The sequence below is a fragment of the Chiloscyllium plagiosum genome, unplaced genomic scaffold, assembly GCF_037043375.1.
Source record: "Chiloscyllium plagiosum isolate Xiang-an unplaced genomic scaffold, Cpla_swu_hap1 HiC_scaffold_16, whole genome shotgun sequence".
In the NCBI taxonomy this organism is placed as follows: domain Eukaryota; kingdom Metazoa; phylum Chordata; class Chondrichthyes; order Orectolobiformes; family Hemiscylliidae; genus Chiloscyllium; species Chiloscyllium plagiosum.
In genome coordinates, this window is record NW_028270154.1 from 89,800,887 (window position 1) to 89,823,688 (window position 22,802).

Sequence of the window (22,802 nt, forward strand, 5' to 3'; positions counted from 1 at the left end):
ACATGTGTCTGTGTAGACAGCAGGGAGTATGAGAGGCACCTGCAGGGAAATTAGCAGAGAGGGTTCATACCTTCGCTACAAAGATACCGGGGCTTCCCTCGCATTTAGGAGTCGACAGCTAACAACAATGCTTTGCATTTATACAGCACCTTTAATGCACGGCAAGACATTTTATATTATTGGATTCTAGCAATGTCAACGCTTTGGGGACAGGAGAAGGGAAACAGGAGTAAGAAGAATGAACAAAACTGATGACATTATAAAGGAGGGCTATCTGATTGAATAGTGCGTTAAACCATACTGCCATTCTGCAGCTCCTGTTATAATCCCACAATTCTAAACTGTACAGGCTAAAATTCAAACCCTGCTTTTGAACTATAGTCTGAGAGAGGAAGACTGACCTCCTTGATGTTGCTGGGCGAACGGTTGGAAGTTCTTGGCGTACTCCAGGGCTTCAATCTGGTTGATGACCCCCCCGGTCAGGAGGCTAATGAAATACAATCGGTGCAACTTGAACTCCAGCGTGCTGTTCAAAGCCAACAGCTTCTCCCGTTTGGCCATAGCCCACCTGAAAGGGAGAAGCACAGCCGTAAGGATAGATTCAAACCAGGAAAGGCTCACAGTAAACACACGTTGTGTGAGCATTAATGTTCAGTCAAACTCAGAGCTGAGGGCAATACGTCACACAGACATTCAACACAGGAAGGAGCTGCAGTCCACATGATCATCGATATCTCCCTCCAGGAGACAGAGAGAAAAGAAGGAGAGGGAGAAGAGAGAAAAGGAGGAGAGGGAGAAGAGAAAGAGATATTGTCACAAATGGTGCCACCTTCAGTACAAAGTACTGAGGTATAAATCTTAGATTCAAAACAGGAAAAAAGAAAAAATATACTATAAATAACTGTAAGGCAATATATTAGTTAGAAAAAGAAAAAATAAAGTTGAGATAAACTTTTCAGTCTTTCTGTAAAGAGCCTGCAGTAGATCAAATCACATGGGGCTTCCACACGTGGGTCAGACAGAGCACGCAAGGCACTGACCACCCACTCCAGACCCAAGTCTGACAAACATCCCCGCTCCAACCCCAACCCAATGGAGGTTATGTATGGCTTGAGGGTAATCACTCCAGAAACATGGACGAAGATGAAGAGACATAGAAAACTAGGAGATAGGTGGCGGCCATTTGGCCTTTCGAGCCTGCCCCACCATTCATCACCTGATCCTCCAACCCAACAGCCTAATCCTACTTCCTTCCCATAACCTTTGACCCCATTCGCCCCAAGTGCTATGTCTCGCTGCTTCTTGAATACATTCAATGTTTTGGCATCAACTCCTTCCTGTGGCAATGAACTCCCCAGGCTCACCACTGTTTGGGTGAAGAAATGTCTCCTCATCTCCATCCTAAAATGGTCCACCCTGAATCCTCAGACCATGACCCCTGGTTCTGGGCACACCCACCATCGGGAACATCCTCCCTGCATTGCCCAGTCTAGTCCCGTTAGAATTTTATACTTCTGAGATTCTTCCCCCTCCCCTACCATCACTCATCTGAACTCCAGCAAAAACAATCCTAACCTAGTCCACAGTTCCTCATTCGTCAGTCCCACCAACCCCAGAATCAGCCTGGTACTTCTACACATTTCACAGTTGCTTTCGGGTTTGAACCCACACAATTGAGTTTTCTGCTAAATAAAGACAAACTATTTAGCTCACTGAGTGAACCAACCACAACCCCCATGCACACTAGTACAACCAGATTTAAAACCAGGGCAACTGGACATGGCGTGAATCAAGACAGAAGCAGTATATAAACAGGTGAATATCTGCTTTGCAATGGGTTGACACTAACAACTCAGGTTCACATAGTGTCTTTATCCCAGAAAAACAGCCCAAGTTGCTGCATAGAAGGATAATCAATTAAAAATGGAATCTCAGCCAAAGGAGGAACTATTAGGACAAAAATCATTGATCACAGGAGATGAGATTTGTGGGGGAAATCTTAAAGTAAGTTTTGTTTTTAAACATTGAGGAGAAAGATATATAGAGGGCATTTCAGAGACATGGGCTTTAGTTATAGAGGAGCCTGTGATGGGGGAGAAGAGTTAAAGGTGAGAATCAGGTCCAGGGACAGACAGGGGTGAAGACAAGAAGGGGTTTTACAAGAAAAGAAAAAGGAAGGAGTTGTATGAACTGGAGTCTGCGTTCAAGGACCGGATGCTAAGGATGAGAACCATTTGGTTAAACACAAACTCTGACAAGGGGGTGAATTAAATTGCATTGAAGGCAATGGGTTTGTCCCTTCAATGTTTAACTGGGGACAAAAAAAAAATGTGCAGCTCATCCAGGGTAGGGTGCCATCGAAACAGGATGAGTGGAGTTGAGAGTGGTGTTAGAGGTTCTGGATGTAAATTTGCTCGCTGAACTGGAAGGTTTGGTTTCTGACGTTTCGTCATCATATCATTAGTGAACCTCTGGTGAAGCACCGCCTTTAGTGACCCCGCTTTCTACTTATATGTTTAGAGGTTACAGGTCATCGGGGTACATGTGGAGGCTAGGCCAGGATCCTGGGTAACAGGGTCGCAACACATGGATGTGGTAGCAGAGACTAATGCTCTGGGCACACGAGTTCGAATCCCATAACGGCATGCCTGTCAGGTCGTAGAACATGAGGCCTCCCCTGTGCACTGGAATCGCCTCCAGGACTCTCTCCCTTGGCCAGCCCACTCCGGGCTCTGACTGGGACTCTGCTCCCAGCTCAGCCTGTTTGGAGGGCTACAGCCCAGGAGCAGGCATGTGGGACTAGTTTTGTTGGGATTATGATCAGCATGGTCTGGTTGGGCCGAAGGGTCTGTTTCCGTGTATATGAAGGAGGAAGCGAAGGAAGCCTAGAATAGAAGCTTGGAAACTCCAGAGTGGACAGATGGGAAGAGGATGGAGACACTCTGCCTGTGATTGCAGGTCTGAGTGGAAGCTACAACAGGCAATCCCATGGAGTTAGACACAGGAGGAGAACCAAATTAGTGAGGTGTAATCGATTGTGTCAAAGACAACATGCAGAGAGCTCAGGGAGGACCAAGACGGATAGTTTGTCTGTACGTGCAGATCCTATTCAATTTCCCGTTGTTACAAAACACTGTCAAGCTGTTTATATCAAGAGTTAGCATTGAACACCGCCTACATAAACACTGAGAATGGAAATTCTGCACAGTCGCTTCCAATATACAGTTACAGGTGCTGGTCAGGGGGTGGTGATGTTGAGCAGGTTTATGAAGTCTCACTGAATCTATCACTATATTTGATCATTCGCTGAAACATTCATCAGCTCAGGGTGGGCAAAATACCAGCTTTAGAACTAAAACTAAAATCAAAATCGGTTCATTTCACTTACTCCAACAGCAGGCCAAAAAGTCAGGATGTGTGCAAATTCCCCCAATGCATTTAAAGAGAAACGACTGAAACTATAGAGCAACATCAAAGCAGGTGTAGACAACACAGAGATTTAATGTCTGAATATTAAACAAAATTACTTTGTGGCGTTCTCAAGTCTTGTTTCTGAATGTAACAGCTCTTAGGTGATGGATGATGTGGGGTTGCTAGTGCTGATGAAGGGTCAGCATGCAGAAAGCTTGTGATTTCAAACAAACCTGTTGGACTATAACCTGGGAGAAAGTGGGTTGACAGAGTGATGTTGGAAAAGCACAGCAGGTCAGGCAGCATCTGAGGAGCAGGAGAATCAATGGTTTGGGCACAAGCTCTTCATCAGGATGAGTCTTGTGGGCGGGGGGGAGGGGGATGCGATAGATAGATGAGGGTGAGGGAGAAGGTGATTGGTCGGAGAGGAGGGTGGAGCGGATTGGTGGGAAAGGTGATGGACAGGTCAGGAGGGCCGTGCAGAGTTAGAGGCTTGGGACTGGGATAATATGGGTGGGCGGGGAAATTAGGAAGCTGTTGAAATCTACATTGATCCCGTGTGGTTGCAGGTTCCCAAGGCGGAAGAGGAGTCGTTCCTCCTCCAGGCGTCGGGTGGTCATGGTTTGGAGGTGCAGGCGGCCCAGGACCTGCATGCTCTTGGTGGAGTGGGAGGGGGAGTTGAAGTGTTCAGCCATGGGGCGGTGGGGTTGGTTGGTGCAGGTGTCCCAGAGATGTTCTCTGAAACAATCCGCAAGTCTCCCCCGATGTAGAGGGGACCACATCGGGTGCAACGGATACAGTAGATGACATTGGTGGAGGTACAGGTAAGTTTCTGTCGGATGTGGAAGGATCTTTTGGGGTCTTGGATGGGGAGGGGGGGGGGGGGGGGGGGGGGGGGTAGGTACAGGTTTTGCACTTCCTGTGGTGGCAGGGGGAGAGTGCCAAGAGTGGGGTGTATCATGCGATTTCTGACCTTGTCCACCCCAATCCAACCCCAGCACCTCCCCATCATGTTTAAATGCAGCAAACCTGTCCTAGTGGTAGGCTAATAATGGCAGGATTCTGAAACTGCAGTCACAACAGAGGGGGATCCCTGGAGCATTATTGCTGGACAGGTCCCTCTGGGTGCAGCTCTGTCAGAATCAAAACCCAAACCGTGCCAATCTAAAAGCTGACAGAGATGTACGGGACCATCACAAATCCCTGAATGAAGGGGAAATTGAGGAGAAGCAGAACTAATGTAAGGAAAACAGGGGCTGCAGCTGTGTCAATACCGGTTTCACAGCATACTTCAGGCAACTCAGCAGCCTTCCGGGTCATAACCCACCTCACACTCACACAGCAAGCTGAGAAAAGTGACAGAGTCACACACAGATGTACAGCAAGGAAGCAGACCCTTCAGTTCAACTCATCCATGCCGACCAGATATTCTAAATTAATCTGGTCCCATTTGCCAGCACTTGGCCCATATCTCTCTAAACCCTTCCTATTCATATACCTATCCAGATACCTTTTAAATGCTGTAATTGTACCAGCCTCCACCACTTCCTCTGGCAGCTCATTCCACACACGTACCACCCTCTGCATGAAAAAGTTGCCCCTTATGTCTCTTTTATGTCTTTCCCCTCTCACCCTAAATCTATGCCCTCTAGTTCTGGACTCCCCGACCCCAGGGAAAAGACTTTGCCCATTTACGCTGTCCATGCCCCTCATAATTTTGTAAACCTCTATAAGGTCACCCCTCAGCCTCCGACGCTCCAGGGAAAACAGCTCCAGCCTGTTCAGCCTCTCCCTGTAGCTCAGATCCTCCAACCCTGGCAACATCCTTGTAAATCTTTCCTGAATCCTTTCAAGTTTCACAACATCCTTTCTTCAGCAGGGAGACCAGAACTGCACACAATATTCTAAAAGTGGCCTAACCAGTGTCCTGTACAGCCACAACATGACCTCCCAACTTCTGTACTCAATGCTCTGACCAATGAAGGCAAATGTGCTAAATGCCTTCTTCACTACCCTGCCTACCGGTGACGCTACTCTTTTTAAAGCCAGCATCAATGAATGAAGTTTATATCAAAATCCACACATGATTGGGAGTAAGTGGGGTATCGCCAATAAATCAAAATGCTCAGAGCATCAGTGAGAAGGGTTGGAGTTATACAACACTGTGGGTAGTGTCAGGGTCTCAGTAGACCCGGTCACCTTACCAAAGTGGGGTCAGGCAGAGGAAGGGATAAAATGAGGAAATTGGAATCGAGGAAGTGACTCACTCCAATGCTGGCCTTAAGTCTCGCATTCGTAGTGCCTCGAGAATCCTGTTCAATTCCAGAAAGGGCTCCTTCTGACGGAGATCAATACATATTCCAGATTCCTAGAGGAAAAAATAGGACGTATCATGACGTGTTCAGCACTCACAAATAACTAACATTCCATCAGAATTTATAGTAACTGTTGTAATCCAGGCAGCGACAGGTCCTGTTCCAAGGCGGACAATGTGGCTTTAATCTCCCATTCCAGAGACCTATACCCAGGCTGATACTCTATGCAATACTGAGGGGGTGCTGCACTGGTGGAGGGCCAGGTGTCCCCTCAGGGACGATGCAAAGAGATCACCTGACACTCTTGAAGGCGATTCCCTGGTGTCCCAGCCAATCTGACAATTTGCTCATTAACTCATTGCTATCCAATGATAGGCAATAGAGGTGAAGCTGGAAGAGCACAGCAGGTCAGACAGCATCCGAGAGGCAGGAAAGTGAATGTTTTGGGCCAAAACTCTTCGTCAAGACTGGTGTGAGAACAGCGACAATATTTACCCTGATGAAGGGTTTTGATCTGAAATGCTGGCTGTCCTGCCCCTTGGATGCTGTCTGACCTGCTGTGTTTTTTCAGCTGCACATCTATTGGCTCTGGCTTCCAGCTCCTACAGTCCTTACTGTCTCCAAGCTCTTCAGTGGGACCTTGCTCCATGCAAATTAATTCCTGCCTTTCTTACTTTGTAGCAGTAACTACACTTCAGAACTACCTAACTGAATGGATTGGAATGATTTGGAGATGCTGGTGTTGGACTAGGGTGTACAAGGTTAAAAATCACCCAACACCAGGTTGTAGTCCAACAGGTTTAATTGGAAGCACTAGCTTTCAGAGCGCTGCTCCTTCATCAGGTGGTCTAGACAAGTCTACACATTCACTTTGTAATTCAAAACCACACCTCTCCCATTCACCAAAGGAGATGACCTCAATCACAGAAGGGGTTGGCTGTCGTGTCGTGCTGCCCCTTGAAGGGGAGTTTTTGAATTAGCCCCACACCTCACGTCCCTTCCCCACAACTTTCTCTTTCAACTAGTCTGATGTCATAGAGTCACAGAGATGTACAGCATGGAAACAGACCCTTCAGTCCAACCCATCCATGCCGACCAGATATCCCAACCCAATCTAGTCCTACCTGCCAGCACCCGACCCATATCCCTCCAAACCCTTCCTATTCATATACCCATCCAAATACCTCAAATGTTGCAATTGTACCAGTCTCCACCACATCCTCTGGCAGCTCATTCCATACACATACCACCCTCTGCGTGAAAAAGTTGCCCCTTAGGTCTCTTTTATATCTTTCCCCTCTCACCCTAAACCTATGCCTTCTAGTTCTGGACTCCCCGACCCCAGGGAAAAGACTTTGTCTATTTATCCTATCCTATGATGGGCTGAACGGCCTCAATCTCTGATGTAACCGCCCTTTATAACTCCAGAAGGACTGACCAATTCCCTTATGAAAAGTTACAATTAGATTTTCCACCATCCTTCCAGCAGCATTTCAGATTGTGGAGCAAATCCGAGCTCCACGTTCTCTTAATCTGCCCTCTTCATTTCCTGATTGTCTTCGATCGGAGTCCCATTCCCTGGTAACTGAGCCAGCAGCTGCTGGGAACAGGGATACAGCCCCATAGCATGGTTTCTTCTAGTCATTTCATTCATGTAATGTCTGTAGAAATCAGGCCTGTCACTTGGACTGTTACCACAGAAGCAAACCCATCACCAGAAGATCCAGACTGTCCCTATCATTCCTGATGGAGACATCCGGAGCCCCAGATCTACTTTTGTACAGTTCAAAAGATTAAAAAAAAGAGTTGCTTGTGTCACAACAGCACATTTCCTCATCCCAGCACCTAGCATCTGCATGCCTTTCAGATTCTGATTATATAACTTTCCCAATGACGATATTTGTCCACAACAGAGGGAAGGGTGAGGCACCATATGCAGATAGCTTCTTTTTTTAAAAAATAAATCATTCCTGGAATGTGGGTGCCACTAACAACATTCCCAATAGGAAAGGTGAGACAACCTCTTAAACTGCTGCAGTATGGAAACACACACAGTGCTGTTTCTGAGGGAGTTTTTGGAGTCTGGAACAACAATATAATTCCAAGCTAGGAAGATGCAGACTTGGTAGATAACTTGTAGTGGGTGAGGTCCTTGTCCTTCTTTATGGAAGGACATTGGGATTGGATTATTGGTGTGTGTAGTACACATGGGAGGAAGTGAACATTTAACCACCATGGACAGGCCCTAGTCTCAGCCACTGCACGTGGGACAGCCATTCTGTACACACACGTATGTACACATACACACACACACATACTTACACTTACCTGGCACAGTTCTTCAGCAACATTCAACAACCCCTGTTGGTACAAATGTTCAACTACAGCCTCACTCAAGGACTGCTGCTTTTCACTGGAATCCCAGACACCGTCTACGCCCACAGCACTCGCATCAGTGTCGAAGTTCTACATAACACAACAAAAGAGTCAGCAGACAGAATCTCCATTTAGGTGCAAATTCGCTGAGAAACCCACGTGCTTTTTTTTCCACAAAAGATTAGATTCCCTACAGTGTGGAACCAGGCCCTTCGGCCCAACAAGTCCACACCTATCCTCCGAAAAGTAACCCACCCAGACGAATTTCCCTCCGACTAATGCACCTAACACCATGGGCAATTTTAGCATGGCCAATTCACCTGACCTGCACATCTTTGGACTGTGGGAGGAAACCAGAGCACCCGGAGGAAGCCCACACAGACACGGGGAGAATGTGCACATTCAGAATGGCAGAATCCACACAGACAGTCACCCAACACTGGAATCGAACCTGGGTCCCTAGCGCTGCAAGGCAGCAGTGCTAACCACTGAAAAAAAACTCACCAATCCTGTTTGTACAACATGGGACTCTGACACAGACATCAATGTTCTATAGGAGCAGAGATTACAGAATAGACCAGACAGTAGTTACATTCTGCAAGGACAGGCTTGAGGGTTTAAACCGTCTGTCTGTTCCATCAACAATCAATTCATTTCTATTTATCCTGTACTTACTCTTCATTGGATTTCAATGTTCCTATTTTTCCCCATTTCCAGAATCATAAAGCATAGAATCCCTACAGCATGGAAACAGGCCATTCAGCCCACACAGATGCTCCGAAGAGCATCCTACCCAGACCCAGCCCCCTTACCCCTGTAACCCTGCATTTTCCATGGCCGATCCACCTAACAGATACATCCCTGAACACTGTGGGCAATTTAGCGTGGCTGAACCACCGAACCTACACATCTTTGGAAGGAAACCCACGTAGACGCAGGGAGAACATGCAAATTCCACACAGACAAGTACCCGAGGCCGGAATCGAACCTAGGTCCCTGGCGCTGTGAGGCAGCAGTGCTAACCACTGAGCCACCGTGTCACTCTTGCCATTTTATTCCCTTCTTCATTATTTGAAGTCTCCTGTGCACACCCATGAAATATTCAGAACCCTTGGGTGACCTGTCTCTAGTGCAGCATCAGTTAAAGAACAACAACACCTGAGCAGCCACTGGATGGTAAAGAAGAACAGTTTGCTGAAGGTTTGCCATCTGATCCTCCTTCCATTCACAAACAGAGAGAATGGTCTCTGCTCAGATTGCTTTGGAGGAGCCAGTGTTGGACTGGGGTGGACAAAGTTAAAAACCACACAACACCAGGTTATACAACACAACACCATCTTCTTCCTGAAGAAGGGCTTATGCCCGAAACGTCGATTCTCCTGTTCCCTGGATGCTGCCTGACCTGCTGCGCTTTTCCAGCAACACATTTCCAACACCAGGTTATAGTCCAATACCTTTATTTGGATGCACTACCTTTCAGAGCACTGGCCCACAACCACCTGGTGAAGGAGCGAGTGCTTCCAATTACACCTGTTGGACTATAATCTGGTGTTGTGTGATTGTTTTCTGAAACAATAGAATTACTGGTCCGACTGGAGAGAAAACATAACCAAGTGTCCCTTTAAATCAGTGTTTATATGCTTTACTGCTTCAAATTTCTGGCCCATGACACCACAGAATCTTTTGTTATTCAATCTGTATCAGACACTACCTGTTCTCCCATAAAGCAAAATAATGCAAGGAAGGCCAACAGAATTGTGTGATCAGGAATCCCAATGTTTGTATGACCAGGTACCTTATTAGTAAGCTGACACAGCAGTGCAGTGGTAACTGAAATAACTCCGCAGAGGCCGGTATCTGTCACCAGGTCAGCTTTTATTTACAGGTAAAAAACAATGACTGTAGATGATGGAAACCAGGTTCTGGATCAGTGGTGCTGGAAGAGCACAGCAATTCAGGCAGCATCCGACGAGCAGCAAAATCGACATTTCGAGCAAAAGCCCTTCATCAGGAATAAAGGCAGTGAGCCTGAAGCGTGGAGAGATAAGCGAGAGGAGGGTGGGGATAGAGTAGCATAGAGTACAATAGGTGAGTGGGGGAGGAGATGAATGTGATAGGTCAGGGAGGAGAGGGTGGAGTGGATAGGTGGAAAAGAAGATAGGCAGGTAGGACAAGTCATGGGGACAGTGCTGAGCTGGAAGTTTGAAACTAGGATGAGGTGGGGGAAGGGGAAATGAGGAAACTGTTGAAGTCCACATTGATGCCCTGGGGTTGAAGTGTTCCGAGGCGGAAGATGAGGCGTTCTTCCTCCAGGCGTCTGGTGGTGAGGGAGCGACGATGAAGGAGGCCCAGGACCTCCATGTCCTCAGCAGAGTGGGAGGGGGAGTTGAAATGTTGGGCCACGGGGCGGTTTGGTTGATTGGTGCGGGTGTCTCGGAGATGTTTTGGAGGTGGCGGAAATGTCGGCGGCTGATTTGGTTTATGCGGAGGTTTGTAAGGTGGAAGGTGAGCACCAGGGGCGTTCTGTACTTGTTACGGTTGGAGGGGTGGGGTCTGAGGGCGGAAGTGCGGGATGTGGACGAGATGCGTTGGAGGGCATCTTTAACCACGTGGGAAGGGAAATTGCAGTCTCTAAAAGAAGGAGGCCATGTGGTGTGTTCTATGGTGGAACTGGTCCTCCTGGGAGCAGATACGGCGGAGGCGGAGGAATTGGGAAACCTCCAAAAAGACCCCACCACCAGGGATATATTTCCCTCCCCACCCCTTTCCGCCTTCCGCAAAGACCGTTCCCTCCGTGACTACCTGGTCAGTTCCACGCCCCCCTACGACCCACTCTCCCATCCTGGCACTTTCCCCTGCCACCGCAGGAACTGTAAAACCTGTGCCCACACCTCCTCCCTCACCTCTATCCAAGGCCCTAAAGGAGCCTTCCACATCCATCAAAGTTTTACCTGCACATCCACTAATATCATTTATTGTATCTGTTGCTCCCGATGCGGTCTCCTCTACATTGGGGAGACTGGGCGCCTCCTAGCAGAGCACTTTAGGGAACATCTCCGAGACACCCGCACCAATCAACCCCGTGGCCCAACATTTCAACTCCCTCTCCCACTCTGCTGAGGACATGGAGATCCTGGGCCTCCTTCACCACCGCTCCCTCACCACCAGACGCCTGGAGGAAGAACGCCTCATCATCCACCTCGGAACACTTCAACCCCAGGGCATCAATGTGGACTTCACCAGTTTCCTCATTTCCCCTTCCCCCACCTCATCCTAGTTTCAAACTTCCAGCCCACACTGTCCCCTTGACCTGTCCGGACTTGTCCTACCTGCCTATCTCCTTTTCCACCTATCCACTCCACCCTCTCCTCCCTGACCTATCACCTTCATCTCCTTCCCCACTCACCTATTGTACTCTATGCTACTTTCTCCCCACCCCCACCAGCTTATCTCTCCACGCTTCAGGCTCACTGCCTTTATTCTTGATGAAGGGCTTTTGCCCGAAACGTCGATTTTGCTGCTCGTTGGATGCTGCCTGAATTGCTGTGCTCTTCCAGCACCACTGATCCAGAATTTTATTTACAGGTGCACAGTACAGAGCTGGCTCAGGAGAAAGGACAGTGCCTCTGACACTCCTGTTTATATCTGGAGAAAGTGAAGACTGCAGATGCTGGAGAATGTATAATTCCTTCTTGACGAAGGGCTTATGCCTGAAATGTCAATTCTCCTGCTCCTCGGATGCTGCCTGACCCTGCTGTGCTTTTCCAGCACCACAATCTCGACTGCTGTTTATAATTTTTTTTTTAAAAATCACTTCCCTGGAAAGGAGGGGGGTGGGGGAGAAAGAGAAGAGGAAACGCTCGTCCTCCTCCAAAACACAGAGCAGCAGCAGGAACACACTGACTGTGGCCCAGCCAGCACAGAGTCAGTCCCCTAAACTCAGGAGATTCTAAATCTCCTGATTATTTCGTTTTAATTTTCCCTCACACTACCAACTAACCGGTAGCGCTTATATTTTTAGACTCCTGTTTATTTTTTTTTCTTTGCCTATTTAATCCCAAGGGCTTCTTTTTTTTTCTTTTAACCCCCACACTACCACCTAACTGTGGTCGTGTTTATTTTTCCCCAGCACCCAAGGATTAGATCCCCTGTTTATTTATTTTTTTGACAAGCAGTGCCCTTACATTTCTGTTTTTTTATTTAATTTAACCCCCACACTACCGCCTAAGTGCAGTAGTGCTTATTTTTCCCCAGCACCCAAGGATTAGATCCCCTGTTTAATTTTTTTCTTCTTTTTTTTTTTCCCTTTTATTTTTGTCAACCAGGGCTCCCTGATTGGACCAGGTTAACAGCCCCAAACAGGGAACTCAGATTCTATGAGGTCCACCTGGCTGACCTCATTACAATCACTACAGTAATGTCACTGAACCAATAGTCCAGAATCCCAGAATAATGCTTACATGGAAATGGGTTCAAATCCCACCAGAGCAGATGGCAGCTTCAAATTCAATTAATAAAAAAAAAGGAGAAAAACAAACAATGTCAATATGATTAACTTGTCTCAACAACGTCAACTACAAACTATTATTGATTATCAGAAGAACCATTCATTAACATTCTTTTAGAAATCTGCTATTCTTACCTGGTCTCGCCAAGTCATTCAGTGTCAGAGCAATGGACATGCTAGACTGGCCTTGCCAGTCATGCCTAACTTTATGACAGGATAAAACAAAAATAAAACCTGAAATCATTCACCAACGGATTTTGTTTTGAGGAAGCCGTGTCCCAAAAGGAGTTTAAAAAAAAAGACATAACGTATCTAAAATTTCAAAAGCATTTGAGAGCATTATGACCCCCCAGTGTGTATTTAGGAGTAACACACAGGTACCTGCTCAGGTATTTCGGTCAGCTCAAGGACTAGAAACAGATACAGCGTCAGTTCCTTTTTAATTCATTCATGGAATGAATGGGTGCGCCATTCCTAATGCCCTTGAGAAAGTGGGGGTGAGCTGCCATATTGAAATATGGATGTGGTGTAGGCAGACCCATAATGCTGTTAGGGAGGACGTTCCAGCTCTAGTGACACTGAGAAGTGGCAATATACTTCCAGGTCAGAACTACTAGCAGCTTGGAGGGGATTTTGCAAGTGATGATATTCCCAAGTAACTGCTGCCCTGCTCCTTCCAGAAGGGAGTGCTCACAAGTTTGGAAACTGCTGTCTAAGGACCATTGTTGAGTTGTTGTATTAAATCTTATAGATGCCAGTGGTGGTGGTGGTGGGGGAGGGTGGATGTGTGTGGATGCGCTGCCAATCAAGTGGGCTGCTTTCCATCACTTTACTGATGATTGAGAGGTGACCAATTGGGCGGTAACTGGATGGGGTGGGTTTGTCCTGTGTTTTCTGTACAGGGCATATCTGGGCAATTTCCCACATTGACAGATCAATGCCAGCACAGTAACTGTACTGGAACAGCTTGGCTAGAGGGGCAGCAAGTTCTGGAGCTCAAGTCTTCAGTACTATTGCAGGAATGTTGTCAGGGCCCAAAGACTTTGCAGTATCCCAGGGCCTCTAACTGTTTTTGGATAATACGTGAAGTGAATCAAATTGGCTGAAGACTGGTATCTGATGCTGGGAACCACTCAACAATTTTGGCTGATGATTGTTACAAACACATCAGCCTTAACTTTGGCACTTAGGTGCTGTGCTCCCTCATTATTGCGGATGGGAATATTTGGGGAGCCAACTCCTCCAGCAGGTTGTTTAATCATCACCAGCAGGAGGTCTCCTTTCCCACATGTGACCTGACGCCATGAGACTTCCTGGGGAGTTAACACTGAGGACATCCCCAGGATAACTCCTTCCAGGCTGTAAGCCACTGCATCGTCACTATGCTGGAGTTGTCCCACAGGACAGTGATGGTGGTATACGGGACATCCGTGAGGTTTGATTCTCTGTGTGACTACGTCAGGCTGTTGCTTATCTCAGCTGTGAGGCAGCTCTCCCTATTTTGGCACTGGCCCCCAGATTTGACGATGAGGACTCTGCTTGCCAATACCTAGGTCAATGCCAGATGATCTGTCTGGTCTCAATCCTTTCCTTTTCTGTTCTGTTTAAGGCTATTGACAACGTAGTGGCTTGCTAGGCCATTCCCCAGGTCTCTGAGTTACCAAAGTCATTAAGTAATAACACGCTACACCAATATAGATAGCAATATTTTATAAATTCAAAAGCAGATATATAGTTTCATATTGCCAAGACAACAATAAAGTTACTTTATAAATATGATAATGTAATAATGCTCCTAAGAATGTCTTGTGCTAATTTATCAAACAATTTGACAAAGGTTGGGAGGAGATATTAGGACAGGGCGAAAGGTTGTTTTTAAAAAGAATGTCTCAAAGAGGATTTTGGGAAGCTATTCCAGAGTATGAGCTTAGCAGATGAACATAAGGCTGCCAAAAATGGAGCAAGACCTGGAGGAGCAGAGAGATCTCGCAGGGCTGTAGGACAACAGGAAGTCGATGATTAATATGGTCACAGCCAACAGTAAAGTTGGGAGAGAGACAGAGAAATTGGAAAGGTCTTACAATGTGGCACATACCCTGTCGATAGCTTTTCCCACTTTGGAGACACTGCCGTGAATATCTTTGTGATCGGAGGCCAGTTTCTGGACTGTATCCTTTATCTTCTTACAGCACTGGGACATGACCAGCAACAGTGTTGCTGACAACTGGGCATCAAGGCAGCCTGCAAAAGAAAAACACACAACAGAAACTTATCACCCCTGAGCCACCAAAACTCACCTGCTGAGCACAATACCTTTCTATTCAGTACTCACTTGCAGTAACCTGTTTGCAAACAACAAGCCCTGCTAACGTACAATGGCTCTTAGGGAGCAACGGACATGAATTTAGCTGGTGAAGACATTATTTGACTCAACTTTTACATTCAATGTCACTGTTCAACTGTCTTATGCTTAAAGGACAATTTAGGCAATTATAAATAGTTTTAAATTCACAAGGTTAATTAAAGGGCTTTGCTAGTAAACGTTTTATTGCAGGTCGGGGAACAGCTCGACTTAATTTTGGTTTTAAAAAAAGATTGCTTTCCATCTATAAATATGTCATTTTGCAGTACAACAGATGTGCTGTAGGTAGTTTGAGTGATGAGTTTATTAGAATGACAGGTGAAAACACAGGGTCTATTACTTTACAGCTAGGGTGGATCCACATCCCTTTAAGTCCATGCTATCCACTTATTGCTGTGTGCACACTCGGGAGCTCATTTCTCACTCTGGATACGCGAACATTCGGGAGATTTGTGTACACCCTGCCCTGGGCTGGAATAATGGATGCAACAGCTTCCTTCCCATGTCTTTGTCCATTTGACATTTTGAGATGTGGGCTTGTTTGAAAGTGAAAGGATGCACGGTGGCACAGTGGTTAGACTGCTGCCTCACAGCGCCAGAGACCTGGATTCAATTCCCACCTCAGGCGACTGACTGTGTGGAGTTTTCACATTCTCCCCGTGTCTGCGTGGGTTTCCTCCGGGTGCTCCAGTTTCCTCCCACAATCCAAAAAGCGTGCAGGTTAGTTGAATTGGCCATACTAAATTGCCTGTAGTGTTACGTAAGGGGTAAATGTAGGGGAATCGGACTGGGTGGGTTGCTGTTCGAAGGGTAGGTGTGGGCTTGTTGGGCTGAAAGGCCTGTTTCCACACTGATACCTGGGAACGTTCTGGCCCAGTGGGTCCATGGGGCTGCAGTGAGATGAGCTTTCCTGAGGGGGAGGGGGAAAGGGACAACCTCTCCAGCCGAGTGGACGTAGAGGGCAGCAGGATGTTGTGCCCTCCACCTGCACCAAGGACCACGGGGCAGGAGGATGTTGGTGGGAAAAGCCATGTTCGGAGCTGCTCAGCAGTGACCTGCAGAACACACTTCAGGTTAGTACACCTTCTAACTCCACTCTATCACAGCTCCATCCATCCAAACAGTCATTACACAGTCAGCCTCAGCCCCAGTATGGGTCCATTTCTGACCAGGGTCCCCAGCCACCCCCCCCCCCATTGCGTACTGTCACCTTCCCTCTGTGCACATCTGTCTCTCGCTCCCTGGTCCAACTCATCCATGCTGACCAGATATCCTAACCCAATCTAGTCCCACCTGCCAGCACCCAGACCATATCCCTCATGTATGCATCCAGATGACTTCTAAATGCTGTAATTGTACCAGCCTCCACCACTTTCTCTGGCAGTTCATTCCATACACACACCACCCTCTGCCTGAAAACGTTGTCCCCTTAGGTCCCTTTTAAACCTTTCCCCTGTCACCTTAAACCTATACCCTCTAGTTCTGGACTCCCCCACCCCAGAATAAAGACATCAGCTTTTCAACCTATCCATGCCACTCATGATTTTATAAACCCTGCAAAGGTCATCCCTTAGCCTCCAACACTCTGGGAAACAGCCCCAGCCTATTGAGGCTCTCCCTATAGCTCAAACTTTCCAAATCCAGGAACATCCTTGTTCAGTCTTTGTTCACTAACACTCCCCAGGGCCCAACCATTAACTGTACAAGTCCTATCTTGGTTTGCCTTACCAAAATGCTACACCTCAGTTATCTGAAATAAACTCCATTTGCCAATCCTCAGCCCATTGGCCCATCCGATCAAGGCCACATTGTTCTGAGGTAATCTTCTTTGCTGACCACTACACCTCCTATTTTGGTGTCATCTGCAAACTTACTAACCATACTTCCTACGTTCATATCCAAACCATTTATATAAAATGATGGAAAGCAGTGGACCCAGCACCAATCCTTGTGGCACTCCACTGGTCACAGGCCTCCAGGCTGAAAAACTACCCTCCACCACCACCCTGTCTTCTACCTTTGAGCCAGTTCTGTATCCAAATGGCGAGTTCTCCCTGTATTCCGTGAAATCTAACCTTGCTAATCAGTTTCCCATGGGGAACCTTGTTGATCGCTTTACTGAAGCCCATCTAGACAGTGTCAACATGATAAAGACAGAGCAGTAGATAAAGTCAAACATCACACAACACCAGGTTATAGTCCAAATAAACCTGCTGGACTATAACCTGGTGTTGTGAGATTTTTAAACTTTGTCCACTCCAGTCTAACACTGGCTCCTCCACATCATGTTGAGGGAGACCATGTAGCCAGCCCTTGGCCAAGCTGTGAGAGCTGGTCCTTTGGCTGGCTGGAGATTCTCACCTTCCTCACAGCGGGATCAGACTGATCAGCCCCTCTGCCCTACAGGGCTGAGGAGCAGGTTGTACGGCTCGAAGGGCCAAATGGCCTCCTCCCATCTTCTATTATAGCTACTCCTGGTCTGTTAGCTTCACTGAGTACCCACCTTGGTGACCCAGGCAAGTTTCTGAAAGCTCGGGGAGTAGCTACACTTTGAATCCAGGGTTAGATAAACTCTCAATTGTTTTATCAATTAAAATTACAGCAAACAGTTTTATTATTGCAGCATCTAAGGGAAACAGCAGTATGCAGGTTGATCAAGACTTCTGGATAATCAAGAGGTACGAATAACCATAGCAAACCCTGACCTACCAACATTTCAGGATATCCTTATAAAAATCTATGTAAAAACAGTGACATACTTCCTAAACATCAACATAAAAGCACACACTAATTAATAGAAGTGTAGTGCAGAGGATTATACCTACACCATAAACACGGGGACATTACAGTGTTTGAGTTAGACAGTTGTTGCAGATTTATCCAGAGTGCTGGTTAAAACAGAAGCTTGCTCTAAGTGGTTTCCTGCCAATGGATTCACTGCAGGCTTCAGAACCCGCCCTAGGGAAGTGGGAGAGGGTAGGAGGAGCTTGGGATTCAACCCAACATCAGTTACAGGGGGTTTGGAACCTCATAGGCAGGCTACCCCACCTCCCATTGGCCAAGAACATATTATTACTATGAAATTACTTTTCCTTCCTCCCTGACGTTGACAGAGCTTTGAGGATTTAAGTTGGATATCAATCAGCAGCCAAACTAAAAACTGCAGAAGCCAGTGGAGAATGGTTTTCTGGTGTTTTCGAACCACTCAAACGGTCCTCACCGCACCCCCAACAAAAAAATATAGATGGGGCCATCCTAGTAAAAGTCTATAATGCACATGCAACATGCCAGAGGGGACTGGGCCAAGCAATCATGGGAAAAGTTGTGGAATTTCTGAAACTGGACTTTTAACCCATTGATCATACAATACAGGAATTCAAAATTCCCAACAGTTAATAATGGAGCTTAGCAAAGCCAAAAGGGAGGACTGCAGATGCTGGAGATCAGAGTCTAGATTAGTGTGGTGCTGGAAAAGCACAGCTGGTCAGGTAGCATCCGAGGAGCAGATTGATTCACCACACAGCATCCTAAAACACTCCACAATACTCTCCCCTCAGGGGTCTTGTGCCACAGTGGTAACATCCCCACCTCTGGGTCAGGGGTTCTGATTTCACGTCCCATCTGCTCCAGAGGTTTGTCATAACACATCCAGCCAGGTTGATGAAAAATATCGACACACTTTTGAGCAGTGCTGTGCCCTGTCTTGGAAATGTGATAAACAGTGACCGGTCTCCTGATATCATTCACTTCTGTGGTTCAGCTGAACAAACAGTGGACAGTCATTCACCTAAAATCTAAAACTTCACAACCTGGTTCAAAAGCCAGCTGGGAACTTTGTATGTTTCAATGATTAAACAATTTAGTTTAATTTCAGAAGAACACCATGTGTCCCTGTGATGTGACACATGGGATATAACATACATTATTAGGTAATTTCATTACCAAACGGATTGCAATGTTTCTAAGTATAAGTATTTCTCTCACCACATGTACCACCCAGAGTCACAGATCTCCAAAATACCCTTCCTCCCTAATGTAAAGTGCAGCCACCAAACAAGTAGAAACAATGTCCTTAATGTGCATTAAAAAAATTATGAGCACCGACTCATTGTATTAATTAAACTCAGTGCTTCAGTGTAATGCTTTTGTGGATTCACAGTACCCAGAAACAAGAGGAGATTAAGTCTCAGAGTGGATGAGCCCACCATCTGTAGTGCCTGCAGACCTGATTGTTTTGGGAACTGTTCCCAAAATAATTAACAATCTATTTTTCTTTTTGTTTGGCAAGAGGGTTTGAAGTAAGTTTTAAAAATTTTAAAATCACAGAACTGGAGACTGGAGACAAAGAACATAAACAGATGATTGTTTGTTTATATTCATCTGTTGGAATCAGGAACGTGGAGAGCACACAGGAACCTGTCTGACTGCAGCGTGTAGGTCTGGATACATCATTTCCAACAACAGCTAATATGTAGGAGCCAGCTACTGCAGATGCTGGAATCTGTACTGAAAACAAAAAATGCTGGAGATCGCAGTGGGTCAGGCAACATTCATGGAGAGGGGACAAGCTAACCTTTCAAGTCTAGATGATCCTTCATCAGAGCCAATATGCATCCACAATTCCTCCATTAGGAATATCCTCAATTTTGGCCAATTCTCCCTGATTTTCCAAATTTAAATTGGTATTTTTAAATACAAAGGATCTCAATCAGAACAGGGGCCTATTATTAAAAGAAAAAAAAACAAGTAAAAGAAATATCTCTACTCCCAAACAGGAGTGCAACAGCTGTATGAGGAGGTGACCATGCTGGGCTTTGATGGCCTCATTAGTTGAATAGCTGAAAGGCAATCAATGTTGGAACAGCCTCCAGGTTGAGCCTATTACAGCAAGGATGTGGGGTGGCACTAACTGGTAGCCCTGCACAATAGCACTGCAGATATTCAACATTTCAGGGTCAGGAGAAGAGAATTGCATGTTATCTTGTTTAACATAACACTCAATGAACAGATTTTCAATAGAACTGTGTTCCAAAACAAGAACAGATTTTTTTTTAAAAAAAGGGAAGGATCAAAATACAATGTTTGACATTATAAAGTAACAACACAGCAACACTAAATATCCCACCTACTTAAAACTCCAATCAAAACAACTAGTGGGATATTCTCAACACCACACAAATTCCTCATCTCTTTCTTTCTTCCCCACAGGTTGCTGATTCTTATAGAGTATACAGGGAGGAGGCTAAAAGAACACAGCAAGGCAGGCAGCAGGAGGTGAAGAAGTCAACGTTTCAGGTGTAACCCTTCTTCAGAGCCCTTCTTGCAAGGGCATGATTCCAGATGGTCTGGTGGTCACTCCATATGAAAACCAAAATAGTGGCCAGCTGTCAGACTGGTAACCGTGTCACAATTTTAAAGCAGAATTTCTTGATTACACAGTTAACACCCTTCACAATTACCTATCTACACAAGTACCATACCTGCACTGGATAACTCCTGTCGGAGGCTGCTGACATATTGTACCAGTTCCTCCAAGCTGCGGTCGCAGTGCTGGCCATACATTAGGAACTTGTGCAGCACTTTCTCCAGCTCCCGTTCCACGCAGACACACTGGTCCATGAGGCAGAGACACAGAGGGACAGACACATACAGACAGGGCTGGGGTAATTTAGAGTCAGCCAGCAGGACCTACACAGGTAAACCCACTCTAGGTACAGAACACACACTAAACACAAGTACCTGGGAGGGGGCCCAGGGGCCCTTGTAGCTAAACCAACTGCATCAGGGACTGGCTGAGACAAAGCATTAAAGCATTAAATCCACAACATCAGGCACAGGATGGTAGAATGAGAGAGCAGAACTTAAGACAAAAGGACAGACCCTGATGTGGGCATAGTCAGAGCCAGGCTAGAGCTTGGCTTGGAAACTCAGTGCTGAAAGTTTAGCACCAGTCATAGACCCTGGCACTCTAGAGACACAGGGGCTGGTTTGGAGGATGCCTTACAGAAAGTGAGCCCCTGAGTTTACACACAGACAGTCAGAAACACAGCAACACACACCAGAAACATCGTGGCAGTGCCCGGGACAAACCCCACTCAGAGTGCCAGCAGCAGGCTGCAATCCTTACACAATGACAGCAGAAAGAGCACACATTAGGATGAGTGTAGCTGTAACAGCAGCAGCTCCTGACAATCCTCTCCCAACAACAACTGTCACTGCTGCAAAAAAAACTGCTACATACACTGCGGCTCCTGCCACTCCTCCCACAGGGGGGGGGGGGTCAGGGTGGCCCTGCTACATCCAGCCTCTCAATTCCCTCAGCACTTCAGCCCAGCCTTGCAGCATGCTATTAAAACATATTCTAATTACAAACTCCGTGCCCTGCAGTCACTTCTATGCCTCATTCCTGACGCTTGTGACAACACACCAAGTCAGCTCCAACCCTCCCACTCCCGTAAAGTTAATGGGACAGTCCATCAGGAAGTAACAGTAGACAGGAGCGAATGGGATGTACCATTTACTGGGAGGGATGAAGGATTATAAAGAGCTCCTCCTGAAGTCCTTTTGTTTTGATTGTAAATGTGATTTGTATTAAATACAGGAGAAAAATTAATTTAATTTATGCTTTCCGGTTAATGTCGTCTTTATTTCTTTAAAATACACTAATTGTGCGTAATTATAGATGACTATCCTCCCTGTGTGTCAACAGTGGAACAGACTGTTAGAAGGCTCCATCAGAACCTGCTGGGGTTTCAGGGTCAAAAGTCAGAGATCACCAGGTTAACTTTTGTGCATTGTGAACTCACTGAGATGTGGGTGACCTAACCCTTCCTTGTGAGAGCCGTTTGACAAGGGAGGCCTGTCCTCAGGAAGTGTCACAATCAGGTTTTGGAGTGTGGCTCACAGATGCTGGAACTTGTAAACAAGTAGTCAACTTCCAGGGACTGTTCTGGGAATGCACTCTGGACTTCTCACAGGCTAGGTCTCCTGTTTAGCTCAGTACAGGCTTGGCCTTTCCATGTTCCACTACCCACTTCAAGCTTGCGACTTACGTTGTGTGCTGTGGAGTTAAGTGACAGTTTGTTGTGAGAGAGTGCAAAGAATATCATCAAGTTATTTGCCTTTTACAAAGTAGACAAACAGGAGGCTGGAAGAACGCAGCAAGCCAGGCGGCTGGATGTGACACATCTGAGCCACACTCAAGCCACAACCAAGGAGTAGTTGTGGGCCATTCAGCCTCTACATCCTGCTGTAGCATTCAATACTACGGTCAGAGGTCACACGATACCAGGTTACAGTCCAACAGGTTTATTTGAAATCACAAGCTTTCGGAGCACTGCCCCTTCGTCAGGTAGTGGTATTCATTAATACCATAACTGATCTGGTTATAACCTCAAATCCACATTCCTGCCCACCCGTGATAACTTTTCACCCCTTTGCTGAACAGGAATCGGTCCGCCTCTGCTTTTAAAACATGCAAGGACGTTTTTGTCACTGGCATGTAGGTTATTTGAGGGTTGACCTTAAAGACATTCATAAAATCATGAGGAGAATAGATAAAGTAAATGGCAGGTGTCTTTTCCCTTGAGTGGGGTATTTCAAATCTAGGGAGCATGTTAATGAGGTGAGAGAAGAAAGGTTTTAAAAAGACGAGGGGCAAGCTTTTTACACCGAGTAGTTTGTGTACAGAATAAACTTGAAAATGTGTGGCTGGAAAAGCGCAGCAGGTCAGGCAGCATCCAGGGAACAGGAGAATCGACGTTTCGGGCATAAGCCCTTCTTCAGGAATGAGGAAAGTTTGTCCAGCAGGCTAAGATAAAAGGTAGGGAGA

The 22,802-nt window shown here is 46.4% G+C and overlaps 1 protein-coding gene across 2 annotated transcripts in view; it reads right to left on the reverse strand.

Annotated features, from left to right (window-relative positions):
- rmnd5b (required for meiotic nuclear division 5 homolog B) overlaps window positions 1-21,178 on the reverse strand; it is a 43,036-nt gene extending 21,858 nt beyond the window's left edge. The window contains exons 1-5 of one of the 2 annotated variants that reach the window (XM_087995511.1): window positions 20,452-21,178; window positions 14,705-14,850; window positions 8,055-8,192; window positions 5,679-5,779; window positions 402-568 (exon numbers count right to left, since the gene is read on the reverse strand). In XM_087995511.1, coding sequence (XP_087851637.1) covers window positions 402-568; window positions 5,679-5,779; window positions 8,055-8,192; window positions 14,705-14,850; window positions 20,452-20,590 — 691 coding nt within the window. In that variant the 5' untranslated portion in view covers window positions 20,591-21,178. The remainder of the gene's footprint in view (window positions 1-401; window positions 569-5,678; window positions 5,780-8,054; window positions 8,193-14,704; window positions 14,851-20,451) is intronic. The other variant, XM_087995512.1, reaches the window with a different exon arrangement.
- Between the last annotated feature and the right edge of the window lie 1,624 nt (window positions 21,179-22,802).